At 42.7% G+C, this 20,178-nt stretch overlaps 1 protein-coding gene across 1 annotated transcript in view; it reads left to right on the forward strand.

Moving 5' to 3' along the window:
* Positions 1-15,919, forward strand: part of LOC112649270 (cancer/testis antigen family 45 member A8-like) — a 32,566-nt gene extending 16,647 nt beyond the window's left edge. The window contains exon 7 of the mRNA XM_049107172.1: positions 15,695-15,919. Coding sequence (XP_048963129.1) covers positions 15,695-15,818 — 124 coding nt within the window. The 3' untranslated portion in view covers positions 15,819-15,919. The remainder of the gene's footprint in view (positions 1-15,694) is intronic.
* The last annotated feature ends 4,259 nt before the right edge of the window (positions 15,920-20,178 follow it).

Below are 20,178 nucleotides of genomic sequence, written 5' to 3' on the forward strand. Positions count from 1 at the left end.
TCCCTACACTCTGAAGAGTTTTGATCAGGAATGGATGCTGTATTTTGTCAAATGCTTTCTCTGCATCCAATGAGAGGATCATATGGTTCTTGGTTTTTCTCTTGCTGATATGATGAATCACATTGATTGTTTTACGGGTGTTGAACCAGCCTTGTGTCCCAGGGATAAATCCTACTTGGTCATGGTGAATAATTTTCTTAATGTACTGTTGGATCCTATTGGCCAGTATCTTGTTGAGAATTTTTGCATCCATGTTCATCAGGGATATTGGTCTGTAATTCTCCTTTTTGGCGGGGTCTTTGTCTGGCTTTGGAATTAAGGTAATGCTGGCTTCATAGAACGAATTTGGAAGTACTCCATCTCTTTCTATCTTTCCAAACAGCTTTAGGAGAATAGGTATGATTTCTTCTTTAAACGTTTGATAAAATTCCCCTGGGAAGCCATCTGGCCCTGGACTCTTGTGTCTTGGGAGGTTTTTGATGACTGCTTCAATTTCCTCCCTGGTTATTGGCCTGTTCAGGTTTTCTATTTCTTCCTGTTCCAGTTTTGGTAGTTTGTGGCTTTCCAGGAATGCGTCCATTTCTTCTAGATTGCCTAATTTATTGGCGTATAGCTGTTCATAATATGTTTTTAAAATCGTTTGTATTTCCTTGGTGTTGGTAGTGATCTCTCCTTTCTCATTCATGATTTTATTAATTTGAGTCTTCTCTCTCTTCTTTTTAATAAGGCTGGCTAATGGTTTATCTATCTTATTAATTCTTTCAAAGAACCAACTCCTGGTTCTGTTGATCTGTTCCACAGTTCTTCTGGTCTCGATTTCGTTGAGTTCTGCTCGAATCTTTATTAACTCCCTTCTTCTCTTGGGTGTAGGATCTATTTGCTGTTTTTTCTCTAGCTCCTTTATGTGTAAGGTTAGCTTTTGTATTTGAGTTCTTTCCAGTTTTTTTTTTTTTTTTTTTTTTTTTTTTTTTTTTTTTTTTTTTTTTTTTTTTTTTTTTTTTCTTTCCAGTTTTTGAATGGATGCTTGTATTGCGATGTATTTCCCCCTTAGGACTGCTTTTGCTGCATCCCAAAGATTTTGAACGGTTGTATCTTCATTCTCATTGGTTTCCATGAATCTTTTTAATTCTTCCTTAATTTCCTGGTTGACCCTTTTATCTTTTAGCAGGATGGTCCTTAACCTCCACGTGTTTGAGGTCCTTCCAAACTTCTTGTTGTGATTTAGTTCTAATTTCAAGGCATTATGGTCCGAGAATATGCAGGGGACAATCCCAATCTTTTGGTATCGGTTCAGACCCGATTTGTGACCCAGTATGTGGTCTATTCTGGAGAAAGTTCCATGTGCGCTTGAGAAGAATGTGTATTCAGTTGAGTTTGGATGTAAAGTTCTGTAGATATCTGTGAAATCCATCTGGTCCAGTGTATCATTTAAAGCTCTCGTTTCTTTGGAGATGTTGTGCTTAGAAGACCTATCAATTATAGAAAGAGCTAGATTGAAGTCACCAAGTATAAGTGTATTATTATCTAAGTATTTCTTCACTTTGGTTAATAATTGATTTATATATTTGGCAGCTCCCACATTCGGAGCATATATATTGAGGATTGTTTAAGATGTAAAGGATCTATACCCTCAAAACTATAGAACACTTCTGAAAGAAATTGAGGAAGACACAAAGAGATGGAAAAACATTCCATGCTCATGGATTGGCAGAATTAATATTGTGAAAATGTCAATGTTACCCAGGGCAATATACACGTTTAATGCAATCCCTATCAAAATACCATGGACTTTCTTCAGAGAGTTAGAACAAATTATTTTAAGATTTGTGTGGAATCAGAAAAGACCCCGAATAGCCAGGGGAATTTTAAAAAAGAAAACCATATCTGGGGGCATCACAATGCCAGATTTCAGGTTGTACTACAAAGCTGTGGTCATCAAGACAGTGTGGTACTGGCACAAAAACAGACACATAGAACAGTGGAACAGAATAGAGAATCCAGAGGTGGACCCTCAACTTTATGGGCAACAATATTCGATAAAGGAGGAAAGACTATCCATTGGAAGAAAGACAGTCTCTTCAATAAATGGTGCTGGGAAAATTGGACATCCACATGCAGAAGAATGAAACTAGACCACTCTCTTTCACCATACACAAAGATAAACTCAAAATGGATGAAAGATCTAAATGTGAGACAAGATTCCATCAAAATCCTAGAGAAGAACACAGGCAACACCCTTTTTGAACTCGGCCACAGTAACTTCTTGCAAGATACATCCACGAAGGCAAAAGAAACAAAAGCAAAAATGAACTATTGGGACTTCATCAAGATAAGAAGCTTTTGCACAGCAAAGGATACAGTCAACAAAACTAAAAGACAACCTACAGAATGGGAGAAGATATTTGCAAATGACATATCAGATAAAGGGCTAGTTTCCAAGATCTATAAAGAACTTATTAAACTGAACAGCAAAGAAACAAACAATCCAATCATGAAATGGGCAAAAGACATGAACAGAAATCTCACAGAGGAAGACATAGACATGGCCAACATGCATATGAGAAAATGTTCTGCATCACTTGCCATCAGGGAAATACAAATCAAAACTACAATGAGATACCACCTCACACCAGTGAGAATGGGGAAAATTAACAAGGCAGGAAACAACAAATGTTGGAGAGGATGCGGAGAAAAGGGAACCCTCTTACACTGTTGGTGGGAATGTGAACTGGTGCAGCCACTCTGGAAAACTGTGTGGAGGTTCCTCAAACAGTTAAAAATATACCTGCCCTACGACCCAGCAATTGCACTGTTGGGGATTTACCCCAAAGATACAAATGCAATGAAACGCCGGGACACCTGCACCCCGATGTTTATAGCAGCAATGGCCACGATAGCCAAACTGTGGAAGGAGCCTCGGTGTCCAACAAAAGATGAATGGATAAAGAAGATGTGGTTTATGTATACAATGGAATATTACTCAGCTATTAGAAATGACAAATACCCACCATTTGCTTCAACGTGGATGGAACTGGAGGGTATTATGCTGAGTGAAGTAAGCCAGTCGGAGAAGGACAAACATTATATGTTCTCATTCATTTGGGGAATATAAATAATAGTGAAAGGGAAAATAAGGGAAGGGAGAAGAAATGTGTGGGAAATATCAGAAAGGGAGACAGAACGTAAAGACTGCTAACTCTGGGAAACGAACTAGGGGTGGTAGAAGGGGAGGAGGGCGGGGGGTGGGAGTGAATGGGTGACGGGCACTGGAGGTTATTCTGTATGTTAGTAAATTGAACACCAATAAAAAATAAATTAAAAAAAAAACCAAAAAACAAAATCTTTGGGATACAGTAAAAGCAGTCCTAAGAAGGAAATGCATTGCAATAAACCGTTCCTCAATAAATTGGAAAAAAACGAGGAATCTCTGGGGGGCTCAGTGGTTTAGTTCCTGCCTTTGGCCCAGGGTGTGATACTAGAGTCCTGGGATCGAGTCCCACATTGGGGTCCCTGAATGGGGCCTGCTTCTCTCTCTGCCTGTGTCTCTGACTCTGTCTGTCTGTGTCCCTCATGAATAAGTAATTAAAATATATTAAAAATTGGAAAAAACAAATACACAAGCTAACCTCACACCTAAAGGAACTGGAGAATGAACAGAAAATAAAACCTACACTAAGCAGAAGAAGAGAGTTAACAAAGATTCGAGCAGAACTCAATGAAATAGAGACCAGAACGGTAGAACAGATGAACAAAACCAGGAGTTGGTTCCTTGAAAGAATTAAAAAGATGGATAAACCATGAGCCAGCCTTATTCAAAAGTAAAAAGACTGAAATTCATAAAATCACGAATGAAAAAGGAGAGATCTCAACAAATACAAAGGAAGTACAAACAATTTTGAAAACATATCATGAGTAGCCATATGTCAATAAATTAGGCAGTCCAGAAGAAATGGATGCATTTCTGGAAAACCACAAATTACCAAAACTGTAACAGGAAGAAATAGAAAACATGAACAGGCCAATAACCAAGGTGGAAATTGAAGAAGTCATCAAAACCTCCCATTACACAAAAGTCCAGGGCCAGATGGCTTCCAGGGGAATTCTATCAAATGTTTACAGAAGAAACAATACCTATTCTACTAAAATTGTTCCCAAAGATAGAATAGGATGAAATGTTGCCAAACTCAATTTATGAGGCCAGCATCACCTTAGTTCCCAAACCAGACAAAGGCCCCACCAAAAGGGAGAATTATAGACCAATATCCCTGATGAACACAGATGCAAAAATTCTCAACAAGATACTAGCAAATAGGATCCAACAATACACTAATAAGGTTATTTACCATGACCAAGTGGGATTTATCCCGGAGATGCAAGTCTGGTTCAACACGTGTAAAACAATCAACGTGATAGATCACATCAGCAAGAGAAAAAACAAGAACCATATGATGCTCTCAATAGATGCAGAGAAAGCATTTGACAAAATATTGCATCCATTCCTGATCAAAACTCTTCAGAGTGTGGGGATAGAGGGAACATTCCTCAGCATCTTAAAAGCCATCTATGAAAATACCACAGCAAATATCATTCTCAATGGGGAAACACTGAGAGCCTTTCCCTTAAGATCAGGAACAAGACAAGGATGTCCACTCTCACCACTACTATTCACCATAGTACTAGAAGGCCTAGCCTCAGCAATCAGGCAACAAAAAGAAATAAAAGGCATTCAAATTGGCAAAGAAGAAGTCAAACTCTCCCTCTTTCACAGATGACATGATACTGTACATAGAAAACCCAAAAGCCTCCATCCCAAGATTGCTAGAACTCATACAGCAATTCGGCAGTGTGGCAGGATACAAAATCAATGCCCAGAAATCAGTGGCATTTCTATACACTAACAATGAGACTGAAGAAAAAGAAATTAAGAAGTCAATCTCATTTACAATTGCACCCAAAAGCATAAGATACCTAGGAATAAACATAATCAAAGAGGTAAAGGACCTATACCATAAAAACTACAGAACACTTCTGAAGGACATTGAGGAAGACATAAAGTGGTAGAAAAATTTTTCTTGCTCATGGATTGGAAGAATTAATATTGTGAAAAACACAAGCTACCCAGCGCCATTTACACATTTAATGCAATCCTTATCAAAATACCAAGGACTTTCTTCAGAGAGTTGGAAGAAATCATCTTAAGATTTGTGTGGAATCAGAAAAGACCCTCAATAGCCAGGGGAATATTGAAAAAGAAAACCAGAGACAGGTGCATCACAATGCTGGATTTCAAGTTGTATTACAAAGCTATTATAATCAAGACAGTATGGCTCTGGCACAAAAACAGACATATAGATCAATGGAACATAATAGAGAACGCAGAAATGGGCCCTCCATTCTATGGTTAACTAATATTCGACAAAGCAGGAATGACTCTCCACTGGGAAAAGGACAGTCTCTTCAATAAGTGGTGCTGGTTAATTGGAGAGCCACATGCAAAAGAATGAAACTAGACCATTTTCTTACACCATATACAAAGATAAACTCAAAATGGATAAAATATCTAAATGTGAGACAAGATTCCATCAAAATTCTAGAGGAGAACACAGGCAACACCCTTTCTGAACTTGGACACAGCAACTTCTTGCAAGATACATCTATGAAGGCAAGAGAAACAAAAGCAAAAGTGAACTATGGGTACTTAATCAAGATAAGAAGCTTCTTCTTCAACGTGGATGGATCTGGAGGGTATTATGCTGAGTGAAATAAATCAATAGGAGAAGGACAAACATTATTTGGTCTCATTCATTTGGGGAAAATAAATAATAGTGAAAGGGAATAGAAGGGAAGGGAGACGAAATGGGTAGGAAATATCAGAAAGGGAGACAGAACATGAAGACTCCTAACTCTGTGAAATGAACTAGGGGTGGTGGAAGGGGAGGAGGGCGGGGGGTGGGGGTGAATGGGTGATGAGCACTGAGGGAGCACTTGACGGGATGAGCACTGGGTGTTATTCTATATGTTAGCAAATTGAACACCAATAAAAAATAAATCTATTATTAAAAAAATAAGCTTCTGCACAGCAAAAGAAACAGTCAACAAAACTAAAAGACCATGTATGGAACAGTAGAGGATATTTGCAAATGACTTATCAGATAAAGGGCTAGTATCCGGATCTCTAAAGAACTTACTCAACTCCATAGCAAAGAAATAAACAATCCAATCATGAAATGGGAAAAAGACATGAACAGAAATCTCACAGAGTAAGACATAGACATGGCCAACAAGCACATGAGAATATGCTCCGCATCACCTACTATTAGGGAAATACAAATCAACAGTACAATGAGATACCACCTCACACCAGTGAGGATGGGGAAAATTCACAAGATAGGAAACAACGAATGTTGGAGAGGATGTGGAGAAAGGGGAACACTCTTTTTTTTCTTATTTATTTATTTATTTACTTACTTACATATTTTTTTAATTGGAGATCAATTTCCCAACATATAGCATAACACCCAGTGCTCATCCCATCAAGTGCCCCCCTCAGTGCCTGTCACCCAGTCACCCCCACCCCCTGCCCACTCCCCTTTCCACAACCCCTTGTACATTTCCCAGAGATAGGAGTCTCTTATGTTCTGTCTGCCATTCTGATATTTCCCACTCATTTTTTCTCCTTTCCCCTTTATTCCCTTTCGCTATTTTTTATATTCCCCAAATGAATGAGACCATATAATGTTTGTCCTTCTCCAATTGACTTATTTCACTCAGCATAATACCCTCCAGCTCCAACCACGTCGAAGCAAATGGTGGGTATTTGTCATTTCTAATGGCTGAGTAATATTCCATTGTATACATAGACCACATCTTCTTTATCCATTCATCTTTCGATGGACACCGAGGCTCCTTCCACAGTTTGGCTATTATGGACATTGCTGCTAGAAACATTGGGGTGCAGGTGTCCCGGCATTTCATTGCATCTTTATCTTTGGGGTAAATCCCCAACAGTGCAATTGCTGGGTCGTAGGGCAGGTCCATTTTTAACTCTTTGAGGAACCTCCACACAGTTTTCCAGAGTGGCTGGAAATGGCTGCACCATTTCACATTCCCACCAACAGTGCAAGAGGGTTCCCTTTTCTCCGCATCCTCTCCAACATTTTTGGTTTCCTGGCTTGTTAATTTTCCCCATTCTCACTGGTGTGAGGTGGTATCTCATTATGGTTTTGATCTGTATTTCCCTGATGGCAAGTGATGCAGAGCATGTTCTCATGTGCATGTTGGCTATGTCTATGTCTTCCGTGTGAGATTTCTGTACATGTCTTTTGCCCACTTCATGATTGGATTGTTTGTTTCTTTGCTGTTCAGTTTAATAAGTTCTTTTTTTAAATTTTTATTTTATTTTATTTTATTTATGATAGTCACAGAGAGAGAAAGAGAGAGAGGCAGAGACATAGGCAGAGGGAGAAGCAGGCTCCATGCACCGGGAGCCCGACGTGGGATTCGATCCCGGGTCTCCAGGATCATGCCCCGGGCCAAAGGCAGGCGCTAAACCGCTGCGCCACCCAGGGATCCCGTTTAATAAGTTCTTTACAGATCTTGGAAACTAGCCCTTTATCTGATACGTCATTTGCAAATATCTTCTACCATTGTGTAGGTGGTCTTTTAATTTTGTTGACTGTTTCTTTTGCTGTGCAGAAGCTTCTTATCTTGATTAAGTCCCAATAATTCATTTTTGCTTTTGTTTCTCTTGCCTTCATGGATGTATCTTCCATGAAGTTGCTATGGCGAAGTTCAAAATGGGTGTTGCCTGTGTTCTCCTCTAGGATTTTGATGGACTCTTGTCTCTCATTTAGATCTTTCATCCATTTTGAGTTTATCTTTGTGTATGGTGTAAGAGAATGGCCTAGTTTCATTCTTCTGCACGTGGCGGTCCAATTTTCCCAGCACCATTTATTGAAGAGACTGTCTATTGTCCAGTGGATAGTCTGTCCCGCTTTGTCGAATATTAGTTGACCATAGAGTTCAAGGCCCACTTCTGGTTTCCCTAACCTGTTCCATGGATCTATGTGTCTGTTTTTGTGCCATTATCACACTGTCTTGATGACCACAGCTCTGTAATACAACCTGCAATCTGGCATTGTGATGCCCCCAGCTATGGTTTTCTTTTTTAAAATTCCCCTGGCTATTCGGGGTCTTTTCTGATTCCACACAAATCTCAAAATAATTTGTTCTAACTCTCTGAAGAAAGTCCATGGCATTTTGATAGGGATTGCATTAAACATGTAAATTGCCCTGGGTAACATTGACATTTTTACAATATTAATTCTGCGAATCCATGAGCATGGAATATTTTCCCATTTCTTTGTGTCTTCCTCAATTTCTTTCAGAAGAGTTCTATAGTTTTTCGGGTATACATCGTTTACCACTTTGGTTAAGTTTATTCCGAGGAATCTTATGCTTTTGGGTGCAATTGTAAATGGGATTGACTCCTTAATTTCTCTTTCTTCAGTCTCATTGTTAGTGTAGAGAAATGCGACTGACTTCTGGGCATTGATTTTGTATTCTGCCACACTGCCAAATTGCTGTATGAGTTCTAGCAATCTTGGGGTGGAGGCTTCTGGGTTTTCTACGTAGAGTATCACGTCATCAGCGAAGTGGGAGAGTGACTTCTTCTTTGACAATTTGAATGCCTTTAATGTCTTTTTGTTGTCTGATTGCAGAGGCGAGGACTTCCAGTACTATTTTCAATAGCAGTGGTGAGAGTGGACATCCCTGTCTTGTTCCTGATCTTAGGGGAAAGGCTCCCAGTGCTTCCCCATTGAGAATTATATTTGCTGTGGGCTTTTCGTAGATGGCTTTTAAGATGCTGAGGAATGTTCCCTCTATCCCTACACTCTGAAGAGTTTTGATCAGGAATGGATGCTGTATTTTGTCAAATGCTTTCTCTTCATCTAATGAGAGGATCATATGGTTCTTGGTTTGTTTCTTGCTGATATGATGAATCACATTGATTGTTTTCCGAGTGTTGAACCAGCCTTGTGTCCCGGGGATAAATCCTACTTGGTCATGGTGAATAATTTTCTTAATGTACTGTGGATCCTATTGGCTAGTGTCTTGTTGAGAATTTTTGCATCCATGTTCATCAGGGATATTGGTCTGTAATTCTCCTTTTTGGTGGGGTCTTTGGTTTTGGAATTAAGGTGATGCTGGCATCATAGAACGAATTTGGAAGTACTCCATCTCTTTCTATCATTCCAAACAACTTTAGTAAATAGGTATGGTTTCTTATTTAAACGTTTGACAGAATTCCCCTGGGAAGCCATCTGGCCCTGGACTTCTGTGTCTTGGGAGATTTTTGATGACTGCTTCAATTTCTTCCCTGGTTATTGGCCTGTTCAGATTTTCTATTTCTTCCTGTTCCACTTTTGGTAGTTTGTGGCTTTCCAAAAACACATCCATGTCTTCTAGATTGCCTAATTTATTGGCGTATAGCTATTCATGATATGTTTTTAAAATCGTTTGTATTTCCTTGGTGTTGGTAGTGATCTCTCCTTTCTCATTCATGATTTTATTAATTTGAGTCTTCTCTCTCTTCTTTTTAATAAGGCTGGCTAATGGTTTTTCTATCTTATAATTCTTTCAAAGAACCAACTCCTGGTTCCTCCTTTTGTTGATCTGTTCCACAGTTCTTCTGGTCTCGATTTCGTTCAGTTCTGCTCGAATCTTTATTAACTCTCTTCTTCTGCTGGGTGTAGGATCTATTTGCTGTTTTTTTCTCTAGCTCCTTTATGTGTAAGGTTAGCTTTTGTATTTGAGTTCTTTCCAGTTTTTGAATGGATGCTTGTATTGCGATGTATTTCCCCCTCAGGACTGCTTTTGCTGCGTCCCAAAGATTTTGAATGATTGTATCTTCATTGTCATTAGTTTCCATGAATCTTTTTAATTCGTCCTTAATTTCCTGGTTGACCCTTTCATCTTTTAGCAGGATGGTCCTTAACCTCCACGTGTTTGAAGTTCTTCCAAACTTCTTGTTGTGATTTAGTTCTAATTTCAAGGCATTATGGTCTGAGAATATGCAGGGGATGATCCCAATCTTTTGGTATCGGTTCAGACCCGATTTGTGACCCAGTATGTGGTCTATTCTGGAGGAAGTTCCATGTGCACTTGAGAAGAATGTGTATTTAGTTGCGTTTGGATGTAAAGTTCTGTAGATATCTGTGAAATCCATCTGATCCAGTGTATCATTTAAAGCTCTCGTTTCCTTGGAGATGTTTTGTTTTGAAGACCTATCGAGTGTAGAAACTGCTAGATTGAAGTCACCAAGTAAGAGTGTATTATTAACTAAGTATGTCTTAACTTTGGTTATTAATTGAGTGATATATTTGGCAGCTCTCACATTCGGGGCATATATATTGAAGATTGTTAAGTCCTCTTGTTGGATAGATCCTTTAAGTATGATATAGTGTCCCTCTTCATCTCTCACTACAGTCTTCGGGGTAAATTTTAGTTTATCTGATATAAGGATGGCTACCCCTGCTTTCCTTTGAGGACCATTTGAATGGTAAATGGTTCTCCAACCTTTTATTTTCAGGCTGTAGGTGTCCTTCTGTCTAAAATGAGTCTCTTGTAGACAGCAAATAGATGGGTCCTGCTTTTTTTATCCAGTCTGAAACCCTATGCCTTTTGATGGGGTCGTTAAGGCCATTCACGTTCAGAGTTACTATTGAAAGATATGAGTTTAGTGTCATCATGATATCTTTTCAGTCCTTGTTTTTGTGGATTGTTCCACTGGACTTCTTCTTAAAGGGGAATTTTAAGAGTCCCCCTTAAAATTTCTTGCAGAGCTGGTTTGGAGGTCACATTTTCTTTCAGTTCCTGCCTGTCTTGGAAGCTCTTTATCTCTCTTTCCATTCTGAATGAGAGCTTTGCTGGATAAAGTATTCTTGGTTGCATGTTCTTCTCATTTAGGACCCTGAATATATCCTGCCAGCCCTTTCTGGCCTGCCATGTCTCTGTGGAGAGGTCTGCTGTTACCCTAATACTCCTCCCCATAAAAGTCAAGGATTTCTTGTCTCTTGCTGCTTTAAGGATCTTCTCTTTATCTTTGGAATTTGCAACTTAACTATTAAATATCGAGGTGTTGAACGGTTTTTATTGATTTTGGGGGGGGGGGAGGTCTCTCTATTTCCTGGATCTGAATGCCTGTTTCCCTTCCCAAGTTAGGAAAGTTCTCAGCTATGATTTGTTCAAATATATATTCTGGACCTCTGTCCCTCTCGGCGTCCTCAGGAATTAAATGTAGGTTTTTCTTCCTCAGGCTGTCATTTATTTCCTCATGGTCTTTAATTGTCTCTTTTTTCCTCAGTTTCCCTCTTTGCCATCAACTTGTCTTCTATGTCACTCACTCTTTCTTCCACCTCGTTAACCGTCGTCGTTAGGACTTCTAGTTTGGATTGCATCTCATTCGATTGATTTTTAATTTCTGCCTGATTAGATCTAAATTCTGCAGTCATGAAGTCTGTTGAGTCCCTAATGCTTTTTTCTAGAACCACCAGTAGCTTTATAATAGTGCTTCTGAATTGGCTTTCTGACATTGAATTGTAATCCAGATTTTGTAACTCTGTGGGAGAGAGGACTGTTTCTGATTCTTTCTTTTGAGGTGAGGTTTTCCTTCTAGTCATTTTGCTCAGTGCAGAGTAGCCAAAAACAAGTTGTATTGGGAAAAGGAGAAAAAGAGAGGAGAGAAAGAACGAAAGAAAAGAGAAAAACAAAAAAGAAAAAAGGAAGAAAAAAAGAAGAAAAAGGGAAGAAAAAGAAAAAGGAAAAAAAGGGAGGGGGAAGCAAACAGAAATCAAAAATCAAAAAAAAAAAAAACCAAAACACGGGGGAGTATCTTCTGATTCTGTATACTTTATTTCCCTTGACTTCCCCTGGAACTTGTCTATCTAGCTGGTCTTCTGGGGGAGGGATCTGTTGTGCTGATTTTCAGGTGTTAGCATTTGGGGGAGCTGCACAGCCCCCTGCCTGGTGCAGGGCTCAGTGGGGATTGTTTACCCGTGAGGCCCCAGGTGGAACAACCCCAGTGGCGGCAGCCAGCTCTGAAGCCCTGGATTCAGCTCCCGCAGTAACTCGGAGCTCTCAGCCTGCAGGGGCCTGGAGGCTCCGGGGCCGGGCCGCTGATATGCTCAGCTCGGGGCAGGAGTGTCCTTGCTTTACTGGGCCCTCCTGGCCTCTGCCTGTTCAGAGGGGAGGCCGGATCCTGGGCTGTGTCCCCGGCGCCCTGCGCAGCCCCCTCCACGGCGCCTCTTCCTCCCCCTGAGCCCCTCCGAGCTGCTCCCGGTTGAAGCCATCCGCGCGCTGCAGCCCTTTAGGGAGCTCGGCGCACTCTCCCCGGGGCGCAGGTGTCTGTTAGTGTCCCAGGGAGCCTGAGGGCAGCCCCGCCCTCCTGGAGTCCTGCTCTAACTCCCTGCCAGCACCTATTCTGTCCGGGAAGATTGGTGAAGCTCTTGCTTCCCCGGGACGGTGCTTTCCTGTTCTGGGGGCACTCGCCCAGGCCTTTGCCTGGCTCCTCGCGGGGCTCCTCCCTCTTGGATGCCTTTTGTTTCTTTATTTCTCCCCCCCCCTCCCCCGTCTTCCTACCTTGATAGAAGCGTGAACTTTTCTCACTGTAGCATTCCAGTTGTTCTCTCTTTAAATCTCAGGCCGAATTCGTAGATTTTCAGGATGATTTGAAGGTTATCTAGGTAATTTTGTGGGGACAGGTGACTTGGGGACTCTACTCTTCCGCCATCTTTTATGTATCTGGAACATGTTTCTTGATGCTCCTCAGGAACTGATGACTGATAAAGCAGAGGAGTCTGCTGTCGGGGCTCGAAGCCAAATGAAACGTCCTGGAAAATCCGTCGTTCCACCTCCATTTAAGAGAATACTGAGGATGACGCTGCTGTCAGAGAAAAAGGGAAGCGAGGGAGCATCCCACCCCAGGGGCTCAGCCATGTCCTTGGAAGATGGTGAGGATGCCTGTCGTCCCCTCCCCTTCCTTCCGGACCCAGGGGAGTTCTGTCCTAGCTCCTCTACACCATCAAGCTCCCATCAAGTTCCCATCAAGCTCCCATCAAGTTCTGTCCTAGCTCCCATCAAGGTCACCAGCCCTGGGTGATGCTGCCATCAGTTTCTCAGCCCCACTGGACCAGGTGTTCATTGTGCCCTTCCTGGAAAGGCTCCTGGCTTCCCAAACTCCACAGTCTACATGTTTCCTTCTCCTTATTGAACATGCCTTTTCATTCTTCTTTGTGCTCTCTTTCTATCAAGACTCTTAATACTGTCATTACCCTTGATTCCCTTGTTACACTGCCCCTCATTCCATACTGCCTCCTCCCTCAGCCACATGCTCCACTAGCTTCTGAGCTTATGTCCTGCTTTCCCACTTGACCCTAGGAGCCCATCTGTTGCCATGTGACCAGAGTCACCATGTCCACGCAGAAATTAGATGATGACATGTGTATCCTTAGTCTGCAGTCAGCTCCCCCCACTGCACTCAAAACAGAATCTGAGGCCCCAACACCGGTCTGCATGCGCTGCAGGATCTGGACCTTCCATCCTTTCCTTTATTCACCTGTCCTCTCTGTGTCCTTCTTGCTGTTTCTCCCTCTGTCCTATGTTTCAGAACCCTGGCTCATCCCATCCTAGGGGCCCTGCATATCCCCCACTGCAGCTGGAAGTCCTGCCCTGCGTGTGCGTAGGTCGGCTATGTCTCCTGCTCCTGGCTCTGTCTAGGGGTCACCTCCTCAGAGTGCCCTGCCTGACCACGTGCTCATGGGGGCTTTCCCCTCCTGCTATCTGTCACATCTCTGCTTACTTACTCCCTGACAGAAACTCAAACTGTATTACTCCCTTTGCTCGCTTTATACCTACCACCTGACTTCCGCATGAGTCTATACATTCCAAAAAAGTTGGGTTTCTTCTTGTTCACTTGTTCTTCTATCTTGTTCACTGCTGATTGCCAGTTTTGGCTTGATGCTCGGCACACAGGAGGATGAAGAAATGAAGTAGAGGTGTTGCACTAGGTGTAGAAATCAATTGATCTCCTGAGACAGAAAAGAGAGATGAGGAGCATCATTTACTGCCTGGGATTTTTGGTGATATAGTGCCAATATCAGACATCCTGACATCGAGTGAGACATTCAGCTCTTTGCTTTGTTGAGGGAATCAAGCGGACATTACATCATGAGCGCCAGGGCTCTGTGAATGTTTCTTAATTGGTTATAGTGTTCCATTAGGTTCCTGTGTGTATGCACAGTGCCAAGAATATAAGAGGTTTCCTTGTTCTATTATTTTTCCTGAGGCAAATTTTCAAGTCTGATACGTCTATCTGTTATAGCATCGTCCTATGAAATGAAAACTTTAGAGACATGGAGCACGTGTGGGTTTGTTGAATTCCATGAGATTGCAGCTCCATATTGGACCTGGTTTCCAGATGCATCTGTCTTTCACAGTATCCATGGGGAGGGGAGGGAAAGTGGTCAAACTCCACTCATGGCTGCTTGTCAAAATCTGTTTCCTCCAGAACTTATGCATATGGCAGGAGATGGTATTCCACACAGTCCGTTGGATTCTTTGTCTCGTGACTTAACCAGTGACAGCAAGGGTGGCTTGCTTCACAAACCTGGTAGTATGCACTGGGTGGGAGGGATCATTACCAGTTGTCTCTCTGCAGATGACCCCAGGGTGAGAGCAATGTCTGTGTCAGAAGTTCTGCCAGATAAACTGCCAATGCCAATGGAAATCAATATTGAAATCAAAGAGCAATTAAAGAAGGAGATTCAACAGTTTGGAGGACATAAGTAGAATAAGAATTTCTCTCCATGAAAGCAGAGGAAATCTGCTTTCTCATCCTATGATTTAGACTACATTCAACTGACCTCTTGAGGCTCAACCTTTGCCAGAAATGAGTTTTCACAATTGGAATGGTTCCTCTTTATTTGGACTAAAGTGTCCCAGTAAACGTTTTGTTGTTGTTGTTCTGCATTCCTTAATTGGTTACTGGGTGTCAGAGTTCCATTGGTGGCTGTGTTCGGGTATATGGATGCAACCAACGAAAACCCACATGCTCTGTAACATTTTACCACTTGAATGATTCCTGAGATACCAGGATTGAGTTCTACATCCTCTTTGTACTTTGCAATGCTGAAGGTCTTTTTTTAAATATATATATATATATTCAGAATATGAAAAAATCCTCAAATTGCTTGAAGGAGCGCAAGTTCCTCCAGAGCTGTGGAGAAAATATGTCGCGTATGCCATGAAGGAAGCAGCGAGGTGAGTGTAGGAGGAATTGTCCAGTGTATTTCCCAGCGGGCCCAGTATGGTGCTGGGTGAGGGGTGGGGTCGTGCCCACCTGGCATTTCTGAAACTCTGGTCCTCACTCAGAGTTCATGTTGTTTCCAGTTTTAGATTGATATTATCTGAGTCTCACTTTTTCTTCCAAGCTCCGTGGGTCTACTGTTCACACCAAAGTTGAGGTGGGCCTAGACCCATAACCGGTACTCCTTGTATTTGCTGGATTGTCCCTAACCTTGAAGATGTCCCTTACCTGTTCTCATGTAAATGGGACTTCTTGAATTTTCTACAGAGAGTTCTGCTTCATAGGTTCTTTGGGTTTCCCTTGGCTAACGATTTGTCTCTTTAATTTCAGATTTCAAAGACAAGACGTAATCAGTCACCTTGAGAAAGTACTCGACACACTTGAGTCAGACCACTTTCTCAACAAAGATATTCACACCCCAAATTTGAACTCCCCTCAAGGAAGTGATCAATGAGAAAGCAGGTCTGTCCTGGGATGCAACCAGATATTGTTGATGCTTCCTAGCGGGAGTTTGCTAAGAAAATTGCCTTCTTGTGGCTGAGAAAAAGCCTTGCAACTTGAACGTTAGAAGTTTCTGTTATTAAAACATGGGCTTTTGCCCTAAGTATTTAGTTTGGATGGGTTGTGGTTTATTTTTTTCCTTCTGAAGTGGGACAACACTATCAATTCATCAGATTATACTATATCCTGGCTCCTCAGCATGTCACAGGCCTGTAGCTGGTATTTATAATTGTCTTCTACATAAACGAGTTCCTTTCTTTTTAAAGAGAGGGTGAGCATGAAGTGGCAGAAGGAGGAGAGAGATATTCTTAAGCAGATCCACATCTGGCACAGAGCCTGATGAGATGCTCAGTGTTACAACCCTGATATCATGACCTGTGCTGAAGTCAAGAGTGGGCCACTTAAGTGACTTAAATACCCGGGCAACACCTTTTTTTTTTTTATAAATCTTACTTTTTAAGTAATGTCTACACTCAATGAGGGGCCTGAAGTCACAACCCAGAGATCCAGAGTCATGGTCTCCACTGTCTAGCCAGTCAGCTCCCTATGCACTCTCCGTTTCTTATTCATTTTGCATGACATAGCCTGTGAGCTGGTCATAGGGCTCGGCCTGAGCGGGTGATTCCCACCTTACTTACCATGGACCCACCATTAGATGTCCTGCCTGAACTGACTTGTAAAGTTCTCCTTTGACTTTAATAAAAATCACGAGAGTGGTGGGGAAAAGCCAAACCTTGGGGACATAATCCTCCTCACTGTCTTATGTCGTTGCAGTCCTATGTCCTTCCCCGTCAGGTTCCATCACCCAAAACTGTGCAGGAGCCCCATGTACACCTCATGATTGAAGGAGAGGATCCATCCAGCCTCACCCCTTGGTAGTGTCACTGTCATTAGATCACGGACAATCAGTGAATGACCCACCGCGAACTTCTTTCTGCCCCAGAGCCTGTAGCCTCTCCCAGGTGCTGTGCCATGACTGCCTCCTCTAGGCAGGACCAAGCCTGAGCAGAACATTTACAGAACACGGAAAATGTGTCAGGGTGAGCTTTGACTACCTACCTTCCTGCTCATCTCCACCCCACAGCTACCTTATGAGGCAGGGTCTAGATTTCCACTTAACACCTGAGAAAACCGAGTCTCCAGAGAGCATATCGTCCCTCTAGGTGGGACAGCTGGGCGGGACACGAAGCAGAGTTAATCCTGGGCTGATCTTCAGTCCATGGCTTGCACTCTTGAGAACCAAAGGAAACGATTCCTTACTAAATTGCATCCTACAGACTAAAAAGTGGGAGGACGTTGTCTTGCCAGGTGAAAATAGTTAATCTTAAAAATAAAACTCACTTATTTTGCCACCAAAATGCATTTATTTCGAAAAGCCGGGAATTTCAATCCGCGTGAGAAATCTGCAACAAAACCGTAGGCATGTCCATAGAATAAAGGAGAGAAAGGCTATTCTACAGAGGAGAGGAGGCAGTGGTCAACAAAAAGTCCACTGGCATAAACTGGGAAGTGAAAATAGAGCCACTTCTAGGGTGCTGAGCTGCGACTTTCCCTCATTGGCTGGGCTGTGACTGTCCCTCATTGGCTGGGCTGTGACTATCTCTTATTTGCTGGCATGGCTGTCACTCATTGCCTGACCTGTGACTGTCCCTCACTGGCTGAGCTGGGACTGTCTTTCTGGCCTGTTGCTGGGGCCAGTAGGAAAATCTTTCTTCCTTCCTCTTACTGAAATCGTAAAGCAGTAGCTGACATGTAGTGTGCATTTGCAAGTTTCCTCTCTTCCTGTTGGATTCACAATTGGCTAACAGGTGGTAGGGTGTGAGATCTGCCCCTTCTGGCCTCTTGGCTCCAATTCAGGGAAGGTCCCTTTATTAATTTTCATAATGTGCATGGCAAGACCCCCTTAGTTTTCAACGTACATCTTGAGACTCCCTGTTCGAGGAGACCGGCACAGAAGGCTGAGTTCTCCTAGCAGAAATTTGTGCAGCATGGATTGGAACAAGGATGAAAGGATGGGCTTACTTCTGAGCACCTGCACTTAAAATAATAAAGTATCCTCTCAAGGGGAATGACTCAGAAAACCAGTTCATACTGACAGCAGAGAGTCTGCTGAAAGCTAAGGCCCACATCTCCTTTCGGGTGGTTTTTCTGCTCCCCGAGAGGATGTGGGCCTGTGGTGGAGCTTTTCTGTGCATTGAGTGTCCCTCTTGTGTGCCAGGTTCCCCAGAGTCTGGTCCGTAGAGTGGTCACACAGCACTAAGGAGCCCAGCAATCACTTCTCATCACCCTCAGCATGAACCAACAAGTTGTGGGGTGCCCCTGTGTCCAGGCCCTGAACACACTGGGAATGTCTGATCTCTTCCCATTCCTCCCTTGTATCCGTGAAGTACGGATTATTCAGTCCTTCTGTTGTGAAGAGATTCAGGCCAAGGACGTGAGGGAACAGGCAAGGTGGCCCTCTCAGGAAGTGCTAAGGCCAACTCTTACTGACTGGGGACAGGAAAGCAACCAGGCCTCTGGAGCCAGAGATTGTTTTAGGAGTCTTGAGGAGGAGGCAACCTTAACCCCGGGTGCTGACCTTCCTGCCCTGCTTCCATGACAACTTACCCTGATGGTTTGGGAAGGAGCTTTTACATAACGTGTAGATCATCTAAGAGGATCAAAAGTCAGGGTCCCACAGTCTTGTGCCCTTGGGTGTGCATTAGGTCTCTACTGATACCTGATGATTTTCTTCCCATAGGGATTCCATGCGTACATTATTCAATTCACGTAATCTCTAAAAGTGATGGTCAGAGAACCTCAAAGGAGGAATAGATTGATCGCCTTCTAGCAAACGTCTGTTATGTCGGCAGCAGTGGGCTGTCCAGACCTGTGTTTAAACTGTTTTAACCAGGATCTTGAACCATTCAGCCGGGAAGGACTTTGAAGTGCAATCATGGAAGGCGCAGTTGAAAAGAGCAGAGCATCTCTCCAAGCACTCTTGGGACCCCCCACATTTTCCCCTACCTCTCCCTCCATCCTTGTGATGTAGCCACACTGGGCTCTTGGCCCCCAGCTCATGGCAGCCTGAGACCATTTGTGTGCCTTTGTATCCGTTCCTCCTTTTGCCTCAACTCTGATTCCCTTGACTTGTCACCCTTCCCCTCTCTCCTTAATCCCACCTTCTCCTCAAAAGGCGCTGTGTCACCCCATCTAAAGTATGACCCTCAGTTTTACTTACCACATTTGAGTTGTCCATTTGCCATAGAAAGACGAATAATAAATGACTTGTCTCATACGTACAATTTAAGAAAGTAAACACATGAACAATGAAAAATAGGGACAAGCAAAAGAACAGACTCTTAACTACAGAGAAAGTGGTGGTTACCAGTGGGGAGGTGGGTGGAGGGATGGGTGAAATACGTGAAGCGGATTAAGATTCCACCTATCATGAGGAGCCCTGAGTAATATAAAGAATTGTTTAATCAGTATGTTGTACACCAAAACTATGTTAATTATGATGGAATTCACATAAGTACGTAAAAATATTTCAGAATTCAGATCAATGGAACTGTGAGAGAAGAAAAGAAATGGATATATTTTCACCCACTAGGTTTGGGGGAACTTTCAGGCACTGAGTTTGGGTGATTTTATCATGCAAAGTTGAAAACCAATACTCTCTGAATTTCCACCCGTGTCCTCATGTGCATTTCATGGAACCAGTTGGCCAGAGAAACCATCCGGGAGGCCTGTTTTGCAGGTAGTTTTCACAATATGCAGGCACTGGCTATATTAGTTTCCTTCCAGGACAAAAGGAAAGCAGTGTAAATAATGTATAGTCGGATGCACAGTAGTCAAACTTCATTTAGAATGTAGCATATGTGAGCGGGCACTTCTGGGTTGTTGCAGGAAGGGCTTGTGAAAATCCAGTCAAGCATACAAGTAATGAGAACACGAGTAAATCCTGTCTACTCAATGGTTTATGAACTCTGCTAATTAAGCCAAGGCTGGCAACGATGGGAAGAGCGAACATCAAGGAAGATGGCTAGATCCCAGGAGGTACAGTGAGCTTTGGGCTGTTGTGATGAACGCTATTCCTAGGGCCCTCTCCTCAGCTCCATGGAGGCCCTGAAACCAATGACGTCACATCCACAGTAGCTCTGTACAACCACGACCTGTCAGCCACTGGAGGGTACCAAATGGATTGGAGCTGCCCAGCAATCTCTATTCCCAGACAATTGTCCCTAAGTGACATGCCTGGTGACTCCCTGGAAAGCACCACTCCTGGGGTTTGTCCATTAGTGAACAGTCTGAGAGTTTGTTCTGTGGGTACA

This window comes from Canis lupus, chromosome X (genome assembly GCF_003254725.2).
Source record: "Canis lupus dingo isolate Sandy chromosome X, ASM325472v2, whole genome shotgun sequence".
NCBI classification, from domain to species: Eukaryota; Metazoa; Chordata; class Mammalia; order Carnivora; family Canidae; genus Canis; species Canis lupus.